Below are 20875 nucleotides of genomic sequence, written 5' to 3'. Positions count from 1 at the left end.
TCCTCATTTTAACTTTCATCACTACCCGAGCTCAGCTTTCTTCTCATTCCTAAAATACTGCAATCGCTTTTAGCTGATCTTCTTGCCCTGAACTATCCTTTCCAATCCACCCTGCATCTGTTAGGAACCAATTTTCCATAAAGATCTCCTATTCTTGCAATGTCTGGCTGGGGTGCCTAAGCACAGTCATTAACACTAATTTAAGAATATTTCTGGTGGTCTCGTGGTTAAGAATCTGCGTTGCAGTGCAGAGGATGTGGGTTTGATCCCTGATCAGGGAACTAAGATCCCACCTGCTGTGGAGCAATTAAGCCCAGTGCCGCAACTTCTGAGCCTAAGCACTAAACTTCTACTAAAGCCTATGGGCCCTGGATGCAACTACTGAAGCCCATGGGCCCTGGCGCCCGTACGCCACAACTAGAGCTCATGCACCACAACGAAGATCCTTGGGTGGGGAAGATCCCCTGGAGAAGGGAATGGCAACCCACTCCAGTATACCTGCCTGGAGAACCCCATGGACAGAGGAGCCTGGTGGGCTATAGTCCATGGGGTCGGACTGTCCAAAGGGTTGGACATGACTGAGCAACTAACACTGAAACTAGAGAAAAAGCCTGCACAGCAACAAAGACCCAGCACAGCGCAAAACAAAATTATTCTAAAAAGAAAAACATGTAAAAAAAAATAATCTATTAAAAAAAAAAAGAATATGCATGCAAGGAGACATTCCATAGTAGTAGGGCTTAGAGACCTCTCCTTCCTGAGATGTTTCAGGGTAATGAAGATAAAGATCTTACCTCCTCTTCCTCAGAGATCTGTTTACATTTCTGAGTAAAGATAAGGTCTTTCTCCAGAGAGAAGTAGGAGCAGGTCCCCAGCAGCTCCACAGAAGATGGGAACCTAATTTGGGGGTTGTTCCTCTCCTGTAATGCGCCCCTCCAGGCTGTGCAAGCACCATCTGGCCCTCACTGCCTTGCCCTGTGGAGCTTGGACAATCAACAAGGCTAACTTCACTTGAAGAAAGGTAAAATCTCAGACCCCTTACCCTGTGACTTAACACAACACCAACAAATTATCTTTTGAAAGATCCACTCTGGCCAGCTCACTTCCTTGATTGAAACACTTCCATGGCTTCCTTGCACAGAATAAAACTCTAAGCCTTATCTGTAATCCAAGTTCTCTTTCCAGTTTGTCCCCCTTCTTTATATAAGGGACCTAAGAATTTGTGGTTTTGAGTATCCCACGGGGTTATGGAAGCAATCCACCATAAATGCTGACAGAGGACTATCAGTATAGTCCTCTGTCTCTTTCTCTAAAGAAAGAGAAATCAAAGCCTACGATAATCATCTAGGTCTGCAGATAGCAGCTGGACATGGGTTGCCTGAGTCTTACCCTATGTAAATCTTCCGTTCTAATCAACCTGGACTTCCACATGTTCCCCAAACAGGCATATACACCCTGCCTCCAGCTCTGGCCACGCCTGTGCTCAGTCACTCACTAGTTTTCAGCTCTTTGCGACCTCATAGACTGTAGCCCACCAGGCTCCTCTGTCCATGAGATTCTCCAGGAAAGAATACGGGAGCAGGTTGCCATTTCCTATTCCAGGGGATCTTCCTGACACAGGGACTGAACCTGGGTCTGTGTCTCCTGCATTGGCAGACAGATTCTTTACCATTAGTGCCACCTGTGAAGCCCCCTGGCCACGCCTAGAATGCCATACTCAGATCACAGATGAGGGAAAACCCATGAAGCACCAGGGCAAGAAACACCCATAGCACCTTTTGAGCAATGGTGAGCCAGATCACTGACTTCTTCATGGATGTCACCATGACCCCCATCAGACAGGAAACCAGCCAGCCCTCCATCCCGGCCATAATCGATGAACTGCAGGCCAGAGCTGCAGCCCCAGGTGACCAGGGTCTGACTGGACATCAGGGAGCTGAACCATCTCTGGCAATGCTTGGTTGAATCTCTGTGCAACAGGGGAGCTCGGCAGTTTATGGCGGCCAACAGACCCAGACAGCTCCTCCATTTGAGAAGTCAAGTCAAAAGGGGTGAGGAGAGGCAGCTCAGGTTCCAGTGGGAAGAAGCGAGCTGGGGTTTCAGACCTCTTTCAGTCTTTCTACTCAAATCTTAGCTCCACCCACATTTCTGGGTATTCTCGCAACAAATTCCCAATCATCTCAAAGATAATATGGACGTGCATTTGTCTGGTAGGCCTCAACCACTTAAGAGTCCTTCTCACAGTCTCAAAGATATGTGTACCAAGACGCTGGTTGAAGCGTTGTGTGTAAATAGTCAACTTAACCAGACATTATTAATGGGCGTGCTTTAATCTATCATATTTCATTATCAACTGAAAGATACAACCTAATTCCAGAGACATAAAATATCAGGGACTTCCCTGGTGATCCAGTGGCTGTGATTCCGCACTCTCCATGCAAAGGCCCCAGGTTCGATCCCTGGTCAGGGAACTAGATCCCACATGCTGCTCAAATAGTTCCAACGCCACAAGTGAAAGACGCCAGGTGCTGCAACTAAGAGGTGGTGCAGTCAGACAAATGAATACATATTTTTTAGTGGTGGTTTAGTGGCTAATTGTGTCTGACTCTTGAAACCCCATGGACTGCAGCCCAGCAGGCTCCTCTGTCCTTGGGATTTCCCAGGCAAGAATATTGGAGTGGCTTGCCATTTCTTTCTCCAGGGGATATTCTTGACCCAGGGATCGAATCTGGGTCTCTTGCATTCCAGGTAGATTCTTTACTGACTGAGCCATAAGGAAGCTAAAAAATATATTTATTTATTTATTTATTTAAAATATATATTTTAATATATCAATAAAATAACCCACAGTGGTTATGCCACTGACTGTTGTAACATACAAAAAAAAAAAAAAAGTGCCTTTTAGAATTAAGAGATTATTGTATGTATTCAAGGTATGTATTCAGGTCCCCGGTGGCTCAGATGGCAAAGAACCTGCCTACAATTAGGAGATGCGGGAGACACGGGTTTGATCTCTGGGTTGGGACGATCCCTTGGAGAAGGGAAAGGCAACCCACTCCAGTACTCTTGACTGGAGAATTATAAGAACAGAGGAGCTTGGCAGGCTATAGACCATGGGGTCACAGAGTCGGACACGACCAAGTGACAAACACTTTCACTTCAAGGTACGTATGGTACGGTACACTCAAACAGTGGGATGTTTTGCAGCTGAGACAGGTAAACAGCACAAGATGGGTCCATGGGTGGTGGTGGGGGGAAGAATTTCCTTCAGAATAAAGGAGGAGAGTGGGGCATACGTGGGGCTACACCTCAAGGTGCCAAGTGGAGATGTATCCAGTGCTTCCTGGCAGTCGGTGCTTGAAAAGCAGACTTTAATTTTAAACTAGGTGCTGAACATGTGGGTCTATGTTTTAGTGTTTTTATACCCTTCTTGTGTGTCTAAAATATAATACACTTTAAGTGAGCCTTGTAACCTGTTTTGTTGCCCCTATTCCTCGGATACCTTGTGTTCAGCAATGGCCTAAAAATTCTTTAGAGACTCCCCTGGTGGTCCAATGCAGGGGGCCACGGTTTGATTCCTGGTTGGGAAACTAGATCCTGCATGCCGCAACTAAGAGTTCACATGCCGCAACTAAAGATCCTGCATGCTGCAACGAAGACCGAAGATCCCATGTGCTGCAACTGAGACCCCATGCAGCAAAAAAAAAAAAAAAATCAATTCTATAAATACAGGAGTTGAGGGAACTGTTTACTGTCTTCAACCTCCACAAGCTGACTATTAGGAAAGAAGGAATTTCGTCACTCCACTCAGCAGTATCTGATATGTGCACATATCCAACTGATAAACATCTGCACCCTAGGCGACAGTCCAAAACTCAGCTCTTTCTCAATATTCCAGTCCTCCCTCAGAAGGCACTGTTTCCGAGGCATGCCAAAACCCACAAATGCTCAAGTCACTTCTGTAAAAATGGTGTAGTATTTGCATATAACCGGACAGCATCCCCTAGGCTTTAAATCATCTCTCAGTTCAGTTCAGTCGCTCAGTCGTGTCCGACTCTTTGTGACCCCATGAATTGCAGCACGCCAGGCCTCCCTGTCCATCACTAACCCCCTGAGTTCACTCAGATTAATGTCCATTGAGTCCGTGATGCCATCCAGCCATCTCATCCTCGGGCGTCCCCTTCTCCTCCTGCCCCCAATCCCTCCCAGCATCAGAGTCTTTTCCAAAGAGTCAACACTTCGCATGAGGTGGCCAAAGTACTGGAGTTTCAGCTTTAGCATCAGTCCTTCCAAAGAAATCCCAGGGCTGATCTCCTTCAGAATTGACTGGTTGGATCTCCTTGCAGTCCAAGGGACTCTCAAGAGTCTTCTCCAACACCACAGTTCAAAAGCATCAATTCTTCGGTGCTCAGCCTTCTCCACAGTCCAACTCTCACATCCATACATGGCCACAGGAAAAACTATAGCCTCGACTAGACGGACCTTAGTCAGCAAAGTAATGTCTCTGCTTTTGAATATGCTATCTAGGTTGGTCATAAATTTTCTTCCAAGAGTAAGCGTCTTTTAATTTCATGGCTGCAATCACCATCTGCAGTGATTTTGGAGCCCAAAAAAATACAGTCTGACACTGTTTCCCCATCTATTTCCCATGAAGTGATGGGACCAGATGCCATGATCTTCATTTTCTGAATGTTGAGCTTTAAGCCAACTTTTTCACTCTCCTCTTTCACTTTCATCAAGAGGCTTTTTAGTTCCTTTTCACTTTCTGCCATAAGGGTGGTGTCATCTGCATTATCTGAGGTTATTGATATTTCTCCCGGCAATCTAGATTCCAGCTTGTGTTTCTTCCAGTCCAGCGTTTCTCATGATGTACTCTGCACAGAAGTTAAATAAGCAGGGTGACAATATACAGCCTTGACGTAATCCTTTTCCTATTTGGAACCAGTCTGTTGTTCCATGTCCAGTTCTAACTATTGCTTCCTGACCTGCATACAGATTTCTCAAGAGGCAGGTCAGGTGGTCTGGTATTCCCATCTCTTGCAGAATTTTCCACAGTTTATTGTGATCCACACAGTCAAAGGCTTTGGCATAGTCAATAAGGCAGAAATAGATGTTTTTCTGGAACTCTGTTGCTTTTTCCATGATCCAGCAGATGTTGGCAATTTGATCTCTGGTTCCTCTGCCTTTTCTAAAACCAGCTTGAACATCGGGAAGTTCACGGTTCACGTATTGCTGAAGGCTTGCTTGGAGAATTTTGAGCATTTCTTTACTAGCATGTGAGATGAGTGCAATTGTGTGGTAGTTTGAGCATTCTTTGGCATTGCCTTTCTTTGGGATTGGAATGAAAACTGACCTTTTCCCGTCCTGTGGCCACTGCTGAGTTTCCCAAATTTGCTGGCATATGGAGTGCAGCACTTTCACAGCATCATCTTTCAGGATTTGAAATAGCTCAACTGGAATTCCATCACCTCCACTAGCTTTGTTCGTAGTGATGCTTTCTAAGGCCCACTTGACTTCATATTCCAGGATGTCTGGCTCTAGATGAGTGATCACACCATCGTGATTAACCGAGTCGTGAAGTTTTTGTACAGTTGTTCTGTGTATTCTTGCCACCTCTTCTTAATATCTTCTGCTTCTGTTAGGTCCATACCGTTTCTGTCCTTTATCAAGCCCGTCTTTGCATGAAATGTTCCCTTGGTATCTCTAATTTTCTTGAAGAGATCTCTAGTCTTTCCCATTCTGTTGTTTTCCTCTATTTCTTTGCATTGATCGCTGAAGAAGGCTTTCTTATCTCTTCTTGCTATTCTTTGGAACTCTGCATTCAGATGCTTATATCTTTCCTTTTCTCCTTTGCTTTTCGCCTCTCTTCTTTTCACAGCTATTTGTAAGGCCACCCCAGACAGCCATTTTGCTTTTTTGCATTTCTTTTCCATGGGGATGGTCTTGATCCCTGTCTCCTGTACAATGTCACGAACCTCATTCCATAGTTCATCAGGCACTCTATCTATCAGATCTAGGCCCTTAAGTCTATTTCTCACTTCCAGCGTATAATCATAAGGGATTTGATTTAGGTCATACCATACGCACAGAAAACTAGTCAATATAATCACACTAGGACCACAGCCTCGTCTAACTCAATGAAACTAAGCCATGCCCGCGGGGCAACCCAAGATGGGCAGGTCATGGTGGAGAGGTCTGACAGAATGTGGTCCACTGGAGAAGGGAATGGCAAACCACTTCAGTATTCTTGCCTTGAGAACCCCATGAACAGCATGAAAAGGCAAAAAGATAGGATACTGAAAGAGGAACTCCCCAGGTCAGTAGGTGCCCAATATGCTTCTGGAGGTCAGTGGAGAAATAACTCCAGAAAGAATGAAGCGATGGAGCCAAAGCAAAAACACCACCCAGTTGTGGATGTGACTGGTGATAGAAGCAAGGTCCGATGCTGTAAAGAGCAATATTGCATAGGAACCTGGAATGTCAGGTCCATGAATCAAGGCAAATTGGAAGTGGTCAAACAAGAGATGGCAAGAGTGAACGTCGACATTCTAGGAATCAGCGAACTAAGGACTGGAATAGGTGAATTTAACTCAGATGACCATTATATCTGCTACTGTGGGCAGGAATCCCTTAGAAGAAATGGAGTAGCCATCATGGTCAAGAGAAGAGTCCGAAATGCAGTACTTGGATGCAGTCTCAAAAACAACAGAATCATCTCTGTTCATTTCCAAGGCAAACCATTCAATATCACAGTAATCCAAGTCTATGCCCCAACCAGTAACGCTGAAGAAGCTGAAGCTGAACAGTTCTATGAAGACCTAGAAGACTTTTTAGAACTGACACCCAAAAAAGATGTCCTTTTCATTATAGGGGACTGGAATGCAAAAGTAGGAAGTCAAGAAACACCTGGAGTAACAGGCAAATTTGGCTTTGGAATACGGAATGAAGCAGGGCAAAGACTAATAGAGTTTTGCCAAGAAAATGCACTGGTCAGAGCAAACACCCTCTTCCAACAACACAAGAGAAGACTCTACACATGGACATCACCAGATGGTCAACACCAAAATCAGATTGATTATATTCTTTGCAGCCAAAGATGGAGAAGCTGTATACAGTCAACAAAAACAAGACCAGGAGCTGACTGTGGCTCAGATCATGAACTCCTTATTGCCAAATTCAGAGTTTAATTGAAGAAAGTAGGTAAAACCGCTATACCATTCAGGTATGACCTAAATAAAATAATCTCTAGCTCACCTTTAATACCCAACCCTATGTAAATACTACATAAGTAGCTGTAAATACAGCGTAAATACCATGTAACTAGTTGTGGGTGAGGAGGGGGAGTTGCAGAGGCGGGCAAATTCATCTTGGAAATTTCTGGAATTTTTTTTCTTGTATTTTCTGTCCTCCATTGATTGAAACCACGGGATAGGAAGGAGAACCGATTGTAGAGACCCTGGCTTCACATTAGCTTTGGGTTTCCCTAGATTTAACCAAGGTCAAATTGGCAAAAAAAGGAAAAAGATATTTTGCCTAGTTTAACAAAAGGCTTTAAGAAGAGTGTGTGCACAGGAAGTGGGGCATTTTCAAAAGAATCCCTTAAAAGCAACTGTCCTGGCCATACAAAAAGTGAGTTGAAGTTTTAAGAACAGGTTTCCTAAAGCCTGGCATGAAATAAAGTGCAAGCTTTGGAGTCAGACTAATTAATAAAAGTTATTCCGAAAATCACGCCAGCTGTGTGGCACTGTGAAGTCATCTAACTTTGCAGGCTTGTTTCTCTGTAAAATGGGGACAGTAAGAAGTGACTTATGGGGTGTTAGCAGGTCAGAAATTTTAAACAGAGTACTGGGCCTGCATACTGTAGTTACCTAATAAATGGTGATTACTATTTGGGAGCGGGTTTGGGGTTTTGGTTCAGGCCCCAGCGTATCTCATCACCCCTCCCTGCTGCCTCTGGGTCATTCAAAAACTCTCAATTATCTTAAACATCTATGTGCAGGTTAAGAAGTCAAGCAAACCAAGGCCTTTCCGCAGTTTACAATCCGACTAACAGCATCATAGAGGGATAACAATGTTCGGCTTTTCCTGGTTTAGTTTTAATCTGGTAGAGAAACTGGCACCACTAGGGAAGCTGCGCTATGGCCTTGGGACCTCGGAGAAATGCAGTATCTGGCCAAAGGCCACGGGCCTCCAGGTGATTCCCGGGTCTCCCGCCATAAGGCCCGGGGCGGCCAAGGCGTCCCTGGCGTCCGCGTCCTTTCCTGGAAGCTAGAGGGAAGGGTCTCAAGAGAGGCGGCGTCCATCCGCGTTTTCGGGGCCCAGACGAGGACGCTTACTTACCAGCGCGAAGTGCACCAGGGCGTTGAAGCAGAGCCAGGCGAGCGACCCGCGGTCCGCCGTCCCCCGCCCCCGGCCCAGGCGAAGGCCCAGCGCGCAGCCCACTGCCAGCAGCGAGGCAAACAGCAACAGCGAGCCGCCCGCCGAGGCGCCCAGCTCCCAGCCCGCGTGCATGCTTCCAGCTCCGAGGGCAGACTGCCCGCACCTGGGCTGGGATCTCCCCGCGAGCTGTGAGCGGGAAGGCGGGGCTGCGCGGCGAGGAGGCGGGGCTGCGCGGCGAGGAGGCGGGGCTGCGCGGCGAGGAGGCGGGGCTGCGCGGCGGGCGGGTGGGGCGAAAGGAGGCTTTACCCTCCCGCCCCGCTGCCCCGCGGAGTCCCTACACTGCAGAGCCAGACGTTTTCTCAACTCAGGTTCATGCTCATCAATTTTCTTAACTGCCGAAACCAGACCTATCCCCAGTTCTGTTCACTCAGTCGTATCCGACTCTTTGCGACCCCATGAATCGCAGCACGCCAGGCCTCCCTGTCCATCACCAACTCCCGGAGTTTGCTCAGACTCCTATCCATCGAGTCAGTGATACCATCCAGCCATCTCATCCTCTGTCGTCCCCTTCTTCTCAGCCTTCAATCTTTCCCAGCATCAGGGTCTTTTCAAATGAGTCAACTCTTCGCATGAGGTGGCCAAACAATTGGAGTTTCAGCTTCAACATCAGTCCTTCCAATGAACACACAGGACTGATCTTTAGGATGGACTGGTTGGATCTCCTTGCAGTCCAAGGGACTCTCAAGAGTCTTCTCCAACACCACAGTTCAAAAGCATCAATTCTTCGGCGCTCAGCTTTCTTCACAGTCCAACTCTCACATCCATACATGACCACTGGAAAACCCGTAGCCTTGACTAGACCGACCTTTGATGGCAAAGTAATGTCTCTGCTTTTTAATATACTGTCTAGGTTGGTCATAACTTTCCTTCCAAGGAGTAAGTGTAAGCCACCTATTCCCAGACCACGCCCAAAAGGCTGGAGAAAGGGCCACACCTTTTGATGCAGTGTGATTGTTAACAGGGTTCAAAGCCTTAAGCCAGGAAGTGAAGTCTAGCTGTTGGAATTTTTGCCAATAGCCTGCAGTAGAGGAAGGGAGGAGGTAGGGGGTGTGGCGGGGGAGAATTTTAGGGACAAGATATTCTAATTAAGCCTTGCAAGCAACCATCAGTAGACATTATGGCTTACTCTAACACTATCCTTAAAGATCCAAAAGCAGCGTAAGTATGGGCGAGAGGAGCAGTAGGTCACAGCAGTTTGGTACCAGATAATTTACCTGCGGTATTTTATGTTGTACTTACTGTGTTGCTGTTTAGTTGCTCAGTCGTGTTTGAGTCTTTGCCACTCCAGGGACTGTAGCCCACCAAGCTTCTCTGTTCTACTGAGTGGGTTGCGTTTTCTTTCTCCAGAGGAATCTTCCTGACCCAGGGATGGAATCTGTCTCCTGCATTGGCAGGCAGATTCTTTACAGCTGAGTCAGCTCATGTGGTATTTTATCTTTCTTTACAACCCTGGGACTCAGTGTGTGTCCCCCTATTTTACAAATGTGGAAACAGGCTCAAATAACAGATTTAAATAACTTGTCTAAGGACTCTCAGTGACTGGGCCGAGGCCAGAACCCACGAGTGAGTGTTCCCAAGGCCTTTGCTTTTTGACCCTTGAGTAGGTGCTTAACAGACAACTACAGTCAGCCGGGTTGGACGAAGCCACAAGCTGGAATCAAGATTGCCAGGAGAAATATCAATAACCTCAGATATGCAGATGACACCACCCTTATGGCAGAAAGCGAAGAACTAAAGAGCCTCTTGAAAGTGAAAGAGGAGAGTGAAAAAGTTGGCTTAAAACTCAACATTCAGAAAACTAAGATCATGGCATCCGGTCCCATCACTTCATGGCAAATAGATGGGGAAACAATGGAAACAGTGACAGACTATTTTTTGGGCTCCAAAGTCACTGCAGATGGTGACTGCAGCCATGAAATTGGAAGATGCTTGCTCCTTGGAAGAAAGGCTATGACCAACCTAGACAGCATATTAAAAAGCAGAGACATTACTTTGCCGACTAAGGTCCATCTAGTCAAGGCTATGGTTTTCCCAGTAGTCATGTATGGATGTGAGAGTTGGACTATGAAGAAAGCTGAGCGCTGAAAAATTCATGCTTTAGAACTGTGGTGCTGGAGAAGACTCTTGCAAGTCCCTTGGACTGCAAGGAGAGCCAATCAATCCTAAAGGAAATCAGTCCTGAATGTACATTAGAAGGACTGATGCTGAAGCTGAAACTCCGATACTTTGGACTCCTGATGGGAAGAACTGACTCCTTGGAAAAGACCCTGATGCTGGGAAAGATTGAAGGCAGAAGTGGATGACAGAGGATGAGATGGTTGGATGGCATCACCGACGCGATGAACATGAGTTTGAGTAGGCTTTGGAAGTTGGTGATGGACAGAGAGGCCTGGTGTGCTGCAGTCCATGGGGTGGAAAAGAGTTGGACACGACTGAGCAACTGAACTGAACTGAACAGTCAGCTCTTGAATCTGCAGATAGGAAGGGCAAACTAATGAGACTTGAACATCCGTGGATTCTGGTACACACAGGGGCTTCTGGAACAAATGCCCCGTGGATACCCAGGGATGACCTGCACTTCCTGTTTTAATAATCCCCAAAACAGAGGATTCAGATCTCTAGTGCTTGCCCTCTCCTCTGAGCCCCAGTATTTACAGTGTTGACCATCATTTGCGTTGTCTCCACTCAACTCAACCTGAACTGAACTCATCACCCTCTACTCCATGCATCTGACTCTCTACTGTTGCTCTTTTTTCTTCTGACTGCACTGTGAGGCTTTCATGTTCTTTGTTCCTCCACCAGAGATTGATCCTCAGCCACAGCAGTGAAAGCACTAAGTCCTAACCAATGAATCAGGGAACTCCCCCTCAGTGTTGCTTATTATCTTTTATGCCACTTAATATTCATCAGTTATAGCAACCCAGAAACACAGAAATCATCCTTGATATCTTCCTCTCAATTCCTGATCTAAGCTTCGCTTGCTCCTGTTTTAGTTGCCAGTATCTCTGGATTCCACCTGGTGGCTCAGATGGTAAAGAATCTGCCCACGATGCTAGAGACCCAGGTTCGATCCCTGGATTGGAAAGATCCCCTGCAGAAGGGCATGGCAACCCACTCCAGTATTCTTGCCTGGGAAATCCCACAGACAGGGGAGCCTGGCTACACTCCATGGGGTCGTGAAGAGTTGGACACTTTCTTTCATCCACTTCATGGACCAACCTGTTCACCATCTCTTGCTTTAGGGCTTCACACTCACTATTTCAACCTGTACACATTACTAAACTCAAAGTACATTTCCTGCCCTTGCCCTACCAGCTAATGATTGTTATTAAACACAATACTTCTATCATCACTCTTGTTTAATGAAGATGATTTACCGTTGCTTGTAGAATATCAAAACTTCTTTGTATGCCTTGCAGGTGGGGGTCTGGCACCTGCCTCTCTCTTCAGCCCTCCCCTGCCCCTGGCAGCCCTCCCTTCACGATCATTTTGGCTCCAGCTGTACTTCCTTTCACTACCTGGACTCCCATGCTCCTTCCTACTTTGTACTGTTTCTTCTGCCAGAAAAGCTTTTCCAGTGAATCTGCCCAATTAACTCCTGCTTTTCCTTCACCATTATCAGCTGTGTAATTTTTGGAGACTTTAACTGCTGTCTGCCTGATAATAAGAATCTTCATCACAGAGATGTTGAGGACCAAGTTGGTACTTCTTAAGCACTCGTACCAGTGGCTGGCATTTACTGAGAACTCACTGCCAGCCTGATTATCACCTTCCTAACCAGGCCAACTCCCTCTATTACATATCATTGTGTATCTCTAACATCTGACCTAACTTTTACTTTAATTCGTGTGTGCGTGGACCTTGCACCCTAGCATGGGACCTGGCAGGGGATAGGATGCTCAAGAAGTATTCGAATGTTCTTAAATGCTTAGTTTCAAAATTCTTATTTATATAAAAATGACTGAAGCATGGAAAAGATACATACAGATATGGAATGTTCTTATTATGAAGAAAACTGAGCTGAAATCAAATAAAGTGAAATTTATAGATTCTATTAAGGTTTGAAAACTATAAACACCAAACTACTGGATTGAAAAGAGCTGAAAACAAAGGGAACTGAGGCTGTTCTTTTTTTTTTTTTTTTTTTTTTTTTGAGGCTGTTACCTGATCACAAATCTAATGATGATGAAGCTGGTAAAGTAACTGAAACAGTCCCTTCCACGTTAACAGAATTAAATGGCCAGATAATGAAATGTTCCCATTCCATTGTATCCAGAAACTAGCCAAAGCACACTTTATACACAGGGTCCTTGGAATGCATGAAGCCAAGAGGAACCAGGTCCAGGAAGGACTTTAAAGCAGGATGGCTGAAATGCATGGAGTGTTCAGGTTGAGAAAGGAAGTTAATAAAAACAGATCTGTCTCTTCTGCTATACGGGAATAATTAAAAGTCTATACTTGAAATTAAGAACAGTTCATTTGTAATGATGGTTCTTTAAGAGTGGTGACTTTTATTCAATATTAAGACTCAGTCACAATGCAAGCTAGTCCATAAGCAGATCGACTTGGGAGTGCATTTGCTTCTCCAACTCTTCTGACTCCTAGCCTGCAGAAATGTGTCCACAAAATGGTCTGCCTCAAAAACAAAACCTGATTTTGTCTTTAAAACATTATGCAAAATGTGTCCTTTACTCTCTAACACCAAGGTTTGTAGTACCATAGAACTTTCTTATATCAAGTAAAACCACTGCCCTGTGAAGATGCCTGGTTTCCCTTGAGGCTTCACACATCACTTGGCACAAGGCCCCATTTATCTCCAGGAACCACAGTTTTAAAGAATTACTCAAGAAGGCAGATGGTAGGCAGTTCTTCAGGGCTGGGAAAATGGATGTTGCAGAAGAAAGGCCCTGCAGGGAACACATACTTTATAGAACAGCCATAGATCCCCTGCTTTTAGTCATATTTAATAAACCTGTGAAGTATCCTGATGAGGCCAATCTCTCATAATGCTTTACAAACTATGCTAGGGATTTCTCTGCTCCAACCCCAGCTCCCCCAGAAAACTTCAAGCTCTTCAACCGGAAGTGTCTCACACACATTGCTACAGGGAAGTGTAGAGAAAACAAAGGGCAGTCCACACATCTGGTTGCCTCACACAACCTTTAGGGCTGTCCTGGTAGCTCAGCGGTAAAGAATCCACCTTCAATGCAGGAGACACAGGGCATGCTGTTTCAATCCCTGGCTTGGGAAGATCCCCTGGAGGAGAAAATGGCAACCCACTCTAGTAATCTTGCCTGGCAAACTCCATGGACAAAGGAGCCTGGTGGCCTGCAGTCTACAGTATGGCAAAGAATTGGATGCAACTGGGTAAACTGGGCTTCCCTAGTGGTGCGCGCACACACAACTTCTTTTAGCCACAGGATGCATGTGAGAGAGCAACGTGCCCATTCCTCCTAAGCGCTTCGCAGTAGACAGGCTCAGGACTGCCAGGAGTCCTCACATGGGATCTGGGAAATGTGCTAAGCTGATTTCTCCTAAAACTGAGAATGAAGAAAATTCACTTTTTTTTTGGCAGGGGTGGGAAGGGGGTTTCCTCTTTTTATCTTCTGTTTCCGGGGGTGGGGGGTGGAAGACCTGGCACTGTTCATAGAACAGAAGGCATGATTTAGGCTGTCTCATTTGAGTGGAGAAGTTTCCTAGCTGAATTGATTTAGGCCAATCGTTCACGCATGGGGCAGTTCTGGCCCCCAGGAAACACGTGGCTGTGTCTTGAGACATTTTTCACTGTCCTGACTGGGAAGCGCAGAGATGCTACAAAGTCTCGTGGGCAGAGCCTAATGATGCAACTAAACACACTACAATACACAGGACAGCCTCCCACAGTCAAACACTACCCAGCCTAAAATGTCCATTTTTCTTTTTTGGGGGCCACTCCTCAAGGCCTGCAGGATCTTAGTTTCCTGACCAGGGATCGCACCTGGTCCCTCGGCAGTGTAAGTGCAGAGTCCTAACCACTGGACCACCAGGGAATTCCCAAAAATGTCCATACTGAAGGGTTTGAGAAACCCTGATATACGTGTTAGCTGAGGGATTTCATGGGTAAATAGAGTGCATCACATGAAATGCCAGGCTGGATGACTCACAAGCTGGAATCACAACTGCCGGGAGAAATATCAACGTGATATGCAGATGATACCACTCTATGGCATAAAGTGAAGAGGAGGTAAAGAGCCCCGTGATAAGAGTCACAGAGGACGGTGAAAAAGCTCGCTTGAAACTCCACATTCAAAAAACTAAGATCACGGCATCCATTCCTATCACTTCATGGTAAATAGATGGGAAAAAAATGGAAGCAGTGACAGACTTTATTTTCCTGGGCTCCAAAATCACTGCAGACGGTGATTGCAGCCATGAAATTAAAAGATGCTTGCTCCTTAGAAGAAAAGCTATGACAAATCTAGGCCGTGTATTAAAAAGCAGAGATGTTACTTTGCCTACAAAGGTCCATATAGTCAAAGCTATGGTTTTTCTAGTAGTCATGTATGGATGTCAGAGTTAGACCATAAAGGCTGAGGCTGAGCACCGAAGAATTGATGCTTTTGAACTGTGCTTCTGGAGAAGACTCTTGAGTCCTTTGGACTACAAGGAGATCAAACCAGTCAATCAATAAAGGAAATCAATCCTCAATATTCATAAGGACAGATGCTGCAGCAGAAACTCCAATACTCTGGCCACCTGATGCAAAGACCTGACTCATTGGAAAAGACTCTGATGCTGAGAAAAACTGAAAAAGATCCCAAGTCAACCCATTAATGAGCACAGAGTTAAAGGTTATGCCAGCAGCCAGTAAAATTGAATTTACTGGGAAGTAACAGAGGGATTCTCTACCAGGGAAGCTTCCCTGATGGCTCAGATGGTAAAGAATTCGCCTGCAATGCAGGAGACCCGGATGGATTCCTGGGTCAGGAAGATCCCCTGGAGAAGGGATAGGCTACCCTCTCCAGTATTTTTGGGCTTCCCTGGTGGCTCAGCTGGTAAAGAATCTGACTGTAATGCAGGAGACCTGGGCTGGGAAGATCCCCTGGAGGAGGGCATGGCAACCCATTCCAGTGCTCTTGCTTGAAGAATCCCAATGGAGAGAGCAGCCTGGCAGGCTACAGTCCATGGGGTCGCAAAGAGTTGGACATGACAGAAGTGACTAAGCACAGCACAGCTGATGTTGGGAAAGACTGAGGGCAGGAAGAGAAAGGGACAAGGGAGGATGAGATGGTTAGCTAGTATCACCAACTCAATTAACAGGAATTTGAGCAAACTCTGGGAGACAGTGAAGGACAGAAGAGCCTAGCACACTACAGTCCATGGGGTTGCAAAGAGTCGGACATGACTTAGGGACCGAACAAGATGGATGTGAATATGCTGTGTTCCCACATTCCTATTCCTAAACACTTTGTCTTGATGGAGTACTGAGTCCATCTATATAACTGACCCTGAACAACACAGAGGTTAGGGGTGCTGACCCTCTGAATATTTGAAAATCTGCCTATAATTTATAGTCAGCCCTCCATATACAGAGTTTCTCCATACAGCAGTTCCTTTGTGTAAGTGGTTCCACATCCGAGGAGTCAACCAACAGCAGATTGTGCAGTACTATAGTATTTACTATTGAAAAACCCCACATATATGTGGACCCACACAGTTCAAATCCATGTTGTTCAGGGTCAGCTGTATACAAGTATGTATAGATAGAGCCTCATCTATACGCTGTGCTTTTGAGAGTCATTCTAGCAGTGTTTCTCATTTATTTAACAAAGCACATCATTTATGTGAAGAGCTCCTTTTACACTCTGGACAAATGAGTGGTAGGTTAAAGACAGCACTCCTTGGCCTATTTTTGCCTGAAAACTTACAGCTTAATGTACAGAAATTATATTCCCTTTCTCCAAATAGATTTAAACCCCCAGTTCAACTAGGGTTAAGAGAATTCATAACTATCACTGTTAGACAACTGACATCCATAAATTTTTACCAGCAATAGTTGGTCTTCTCAAAAGGACAACCCTTGTAAAGTACATGCTGGCAAGTGTAATTTATTTTCTCATACATTGAGTTTGTTCAAAAATAATCTGAAGTGTCATTATACAAAAGTAAAGTTTGGCTGATCCTTTGTTCTTTTAAATAATCCAAGATTTCATTTACAGCCACAACCTCTATCTAACAGGTTAAAACTATTAGGTTTACTTCAATTACTATCTTGCAAAGTTCTGGTTTTCACGGATTAGACAAGCCTTAAGTAAAGTTTCAGCTTTTGTTTCATGAAAGTCACAATTACACAATCATCTGAAATGGCTTTCTATGAGTTACAGTATTTAAACCAGAGACACACAGAGAACTGATGTGCTAATGAAGGCAGAGACTAGAGAGATGCAGCTACCAGCTGAGGACTACCAGAAGCAGGAAGTGATGAAAATCCTTCCCTCCAGAGAGCAAGTCCCAGCCACCACCCTGACTTCTAGCCTCAAGCCTGTGCAACAAGAAGTTTCTATTGTTTCTGTCACCATCTACAGCAGCTTAGGAAATCAGTGTAGATTTTGCTACTTCTTCGGTTACACGATATTCTTGAACCTAGCATTGTTACTGGTCATCCTAGTTTGCTCTAGTGGAAAGGAGATATTAAAATACAGTGAAAGAGTTAATTCATGACTCACCTTCATTGGAGCTAATATTTGGAAAAGAATTCCACTTAACCACATAGAAAACAAAACTAGGAAATTCAGATACTTTCAAAAATAAGTTCTTCGATGTTTTATCATATTTGATAGCAGCTTTTTTATTGGTTACAAAACCTAAGCCCATATACAAAATTAGGAACACATTTAGATGCCTCTTTTGAAAGAATGTTTTAGTCTTTTTTAACTGAGTTTAAAAAAAATAAAAACAATGCAAATTTTCAACACTGTTTTGAAAACGTAAAAGTGCAGCAATATACTTAGTTTCCTTTGTCTACGAAATGGTGCAATTCCGATTCCAAACCGATAGGTCACAACAAACTGGATCAAGCCAATGCACACGGACGTCTGCACTACTTGATGCTAATGTTCACTTATGTTAGTTTGCACTTAAAACACACAGGAAATAGGAGTCGGCACAGTAGAGGCCCAATTCAGTCTCCATGTGTGCAAAATTTAAAAGGTAACTGTCAGTAACTATGGGGAGTCCAGAAGGAAGTAAACCGGAAGGGGTATAATTCACAATATCAAGAAGATTTGGACTTTAAGGGTTTCACCGAAGTTTGTGACCTTGATTGGCTTTGACTTTATTATTCCTACTTTTAGTGAACACCACACAGTTTCAAAAATTTAGACCATGGTGTCTGAACAGGATGCAGTTACCATATGAAGCTTTAACTCAAAATTTGGATAAAGAAAAAAAGGCACAATGAACTTCAACTCAATTTTATGTGCACAAGAGTTGAAAAGTCTGAGCCACCTTAAAGAGAAATTGATTCTAAAATTTATAAAACCTATAAATAATCAGAGGCCAAACCACTATATTAAAACAGATTCTCTAGCAAGTAAAAATCTTGCATTTTAAACATACGCTTGTATCCACTTTAGATACAAGACAAAACTCACTCTTTAAAGTGGCTCCACCTTGGCAGATACACATATTTGTAATGAATGCACACCTGCTATGTGTTGTTTATCAGTGAAAACACCCCCGCTGATTCACAAAGCTCTGACGGCATGTGTCTCATCTTCATCACAGTAAATACACCCCCCTCCCATCGGATAACTAAATTAGTTTAGATTTCCTATCCCTTCACATCAACGCGTTGGGAAATTATACCCAGTAAACAATAGCAACAAAACGATTCCTGTGACAGCACAAACTGTTCAGTTTAAGAAATTTCAAATCCATATTCTTTCATTAATAACTGGGTCGGACAATTTACCAAAAGCAGTGACTTTACACAGTAATACCAGATTTTTCAGAATTACTTGAAGATCACTGCAAATCAGGTTTATGTTAAATAACTGCAGATTATTCCTCTAGGCAGACCCTTGTCTGAATCTTTTTATATGTGAATATGCTTTTAGAGTAGGATCTGAATGAACTTTCCAATACGCAAAGAATGAAGTCTTATGACACGTCTAGATAGTTGCTGGTTTGTTGCCAACCACATTATCAAAAGCACTGGTTACTAAGTAAAAAATATTTTAAGACTAAATTACAGTAAACATGAAAGCTCCACAGTTTAAACCCAATATAAATCAACCATATCCAATTATCAATTTAAAACGAAAAATATTAACTCCTGAAAGCTGAAAGCAAGATTTTCTTTTTTAATATCACCAATGGGTACTTTAGACCTTTGTGTTTTTTGGTTTTATTTATTTATTTTTCTTTATGGTCAGGGATTCTTGCTTTCAACTTAAACAGAAGTTCAAGTCCGTAACAGGTTGCAGCTCAGGTAAAATACCATGCACAGCATTTGATTACTTCAAAACAGCAGGAACACACAGGCTGGAGTGAGTGGTCAAATAGGGCTTGCTGTTCTCAAAAATTAGGTATAATGGCGAAAGCGTTACCATCCATAGCTAAAGTCCTTCCTCCAACCCTGGCTTCTGAGGCAGATAATAAACACATCAATTACTGGTAGATGAAGCACAGTTTTTTAAAACTTATCTGTTTAATCAATAACCAAGTTTCTTTTTTTTTAAGTTACTTTTTGTTTGTGTCAGTTCCACCAATGAAAATCATTTGGCTTGTACTTTTAAAATCTATTCTTCCACATAAAGAGTATGAAAATATGTTTGTGGAGGACAATGATGGAGGCTCAGATCAGACTGCACCTCTTTAAAGTCTTCCAATGCGTGTGTGTGTCATACCAAAGTGTCTTGTTCCACAGCGCACCATTTTCCAAAGGAGTATCAAGTGGGCAGCTGACATGCCACCACTACAGAATATTCTAAACTGGAGATTGCAGATGTCAGCGTGTGGCACCAGGGAACGGGGGAAAACAGGGCAGTCAAGACTGTTAAGGAGAATTCTAAACCAGTTTAGGAAATCATGCATATGCATTTACAGTCCGTGTGGATAGTGACTTTTGGCAACTGCAAAGTGACTGAGACACGGCTTGCTTTAGAAGCATCAAAACAAAGAGGCATGTATGTTTTGGAGCCTTCGGTAGTTGCTGTTGCTCTTGTCATTTTGGTAGCCATCTGGTGGTGCTTCGTATTCAATGTGGGATAGATGCTGCACTCAACTGAATTTAAAAATTGAATTCTTTTGTTTGAAGGTTGGCCGTTGGATCAAAGTTGTAAGTACCTCCTTGTGTTGCTTCGGGAATGAGGCTAGGATCTTCATCAATCTACAAGAAGTAGAAAAAGAATTTTCATTATGTTAAGATACTATACATTACAGTGTAAGCAGAGTTGATTTACTTCTTAGGAAAAGAATTTTGTGTGTGTTTTTAATACCTAAAAATATTTTAAGAAAATCATAGGGCCTCCCTGCGGGCTCAAAGGGAAAGACACCAACTGCCCGCCAATGCAGGGGACATGGGTTCTATCCCTGATGTGGGAAGATCCCACCTCTGTGTAGCAACTGAGCCCGTGTGCCACAGCTACCGAGCCTGTGCTGTAGAGACCAGGAGCCCCAGCTCCTGAAGCCCATGTGCCCCAAGCCCTGCGCTCTGCAGCCAGAGAAGCCACCGCAAGAGAAGCCCACGCACCACTGCTAGGGAGGAGCCTGCATAGCAACAAAGGCCCAGTGCAGACAGAAATAGAGAGAGTCAGCGATTTAAAACTGGACATTTAAAAACTGCCCCGTTCTTAAGTCCCTGTATCTGTAGATTTACCGATATGAACATACATCATTTCTATAATTACTGTTTCTTCCCATTTAACAAATTACAAAAGCAAAGGTAACAGGAATACAGTATCAATTTAGTTATGGAAAATTAATTCTTAGTAAACTTACTTTACATATAGATTTTAATGTACATGCAGACACACTATACTTTAATATATACTTACATCATCACCAGAGAAATACTGATCTATGATTTCAAATGCTAATTTATATATGTCTTCATTTTCATGTTGCTGTAAAACTTCAATTTTCTCCAAACCTGATAATAATTAAAATAATTAAGTACACACTAATAAAGAAACTGTGCTCATTTAATCATGAAACATCCTAAAGAACTAAAAACACCCTCCCTACCACCCTCCAAAGATGATCATTTATCTAAAAAAACAGATAAAATCCTGAGTTGTTCTGTTTAGAGAACCAGCACCCCACTAATTTCTTCCTCTTTAGAGGCCCTTGAGGTACCCTGTTCCCTGAGGCAGGCAGTTTAAAAATCACCTAAACACTCCATTTGACAGATGAGGGAGTGTGGCGCAGATATAAAGGGGTTTGTTTCAGGTTA

At 43.9% G+C, this 20875-nt stretch overlaps 2 protein-coding genes across 2 annotated transcripts in view; both read right to left on the bottom strand.

The window, feature by feature from the left end:
• EBPL (emopamil binding protein like) overlaps nucleotides 1-8582 on the bottom strand; it is a 31734-nt gene extending 23152 nt beyond the window's left edge. Inside the window, exon 1 of the mRNA XM_005687598.3 lies at nucleotides 8341-8582. Within this exon, the coding sequence (XP_005687655.3) occupies nucleotides 8341-8511 (171 nt within the window). The 5' untranslated portion in view covers nucleotides 8512-8582. The remainder of the gene's footprint in view (nucleotides 1-8340) is intronic.
• The window catches only part of KPNA3 (karyopherin subunit alpha 3), a 96634-nt gene continuing 92985 nt past the window's right edge, over nucleotides 17227-20875 (bottom strand). The window contains exons 16-17 of the mRNA XM_018056721.1: nucleotides 20478-20572; nucleotides 17227-19810 (exon numbers count right to left, since the gene is read on the bottom strand). Of these exons, the coding sequence (XP_017912210.1) occupies nucleotides 19712-19810; nucleotides 20478-20572 (194 nt within the window). The 3' untranslated portion in view covers nucleotides 17227-19711. The remainder of the gene's footprint in view (nucleotides 19811-20477; nucleotides 20573-20875) is intronic.

This window comes from Capra hircus, chromosome 12 (genome assembly GCF_001704415.2).
Source record: "Capra hircus breed San Clemente chromosome 12, ASM170441v1, whole genome shotgun sequence".
Classification (NCBI taxonomy): Eukaryota; Metazoa; Chordata; class Mammalia; order Artiodactyla; family Bovidae; genus Capra; species Capra hircus.
The sequence above is the reverse complement of the archived record's forward strand: the minus strand, read 5'-3'. Positions and strand labels throughout refer to the sequence as shown.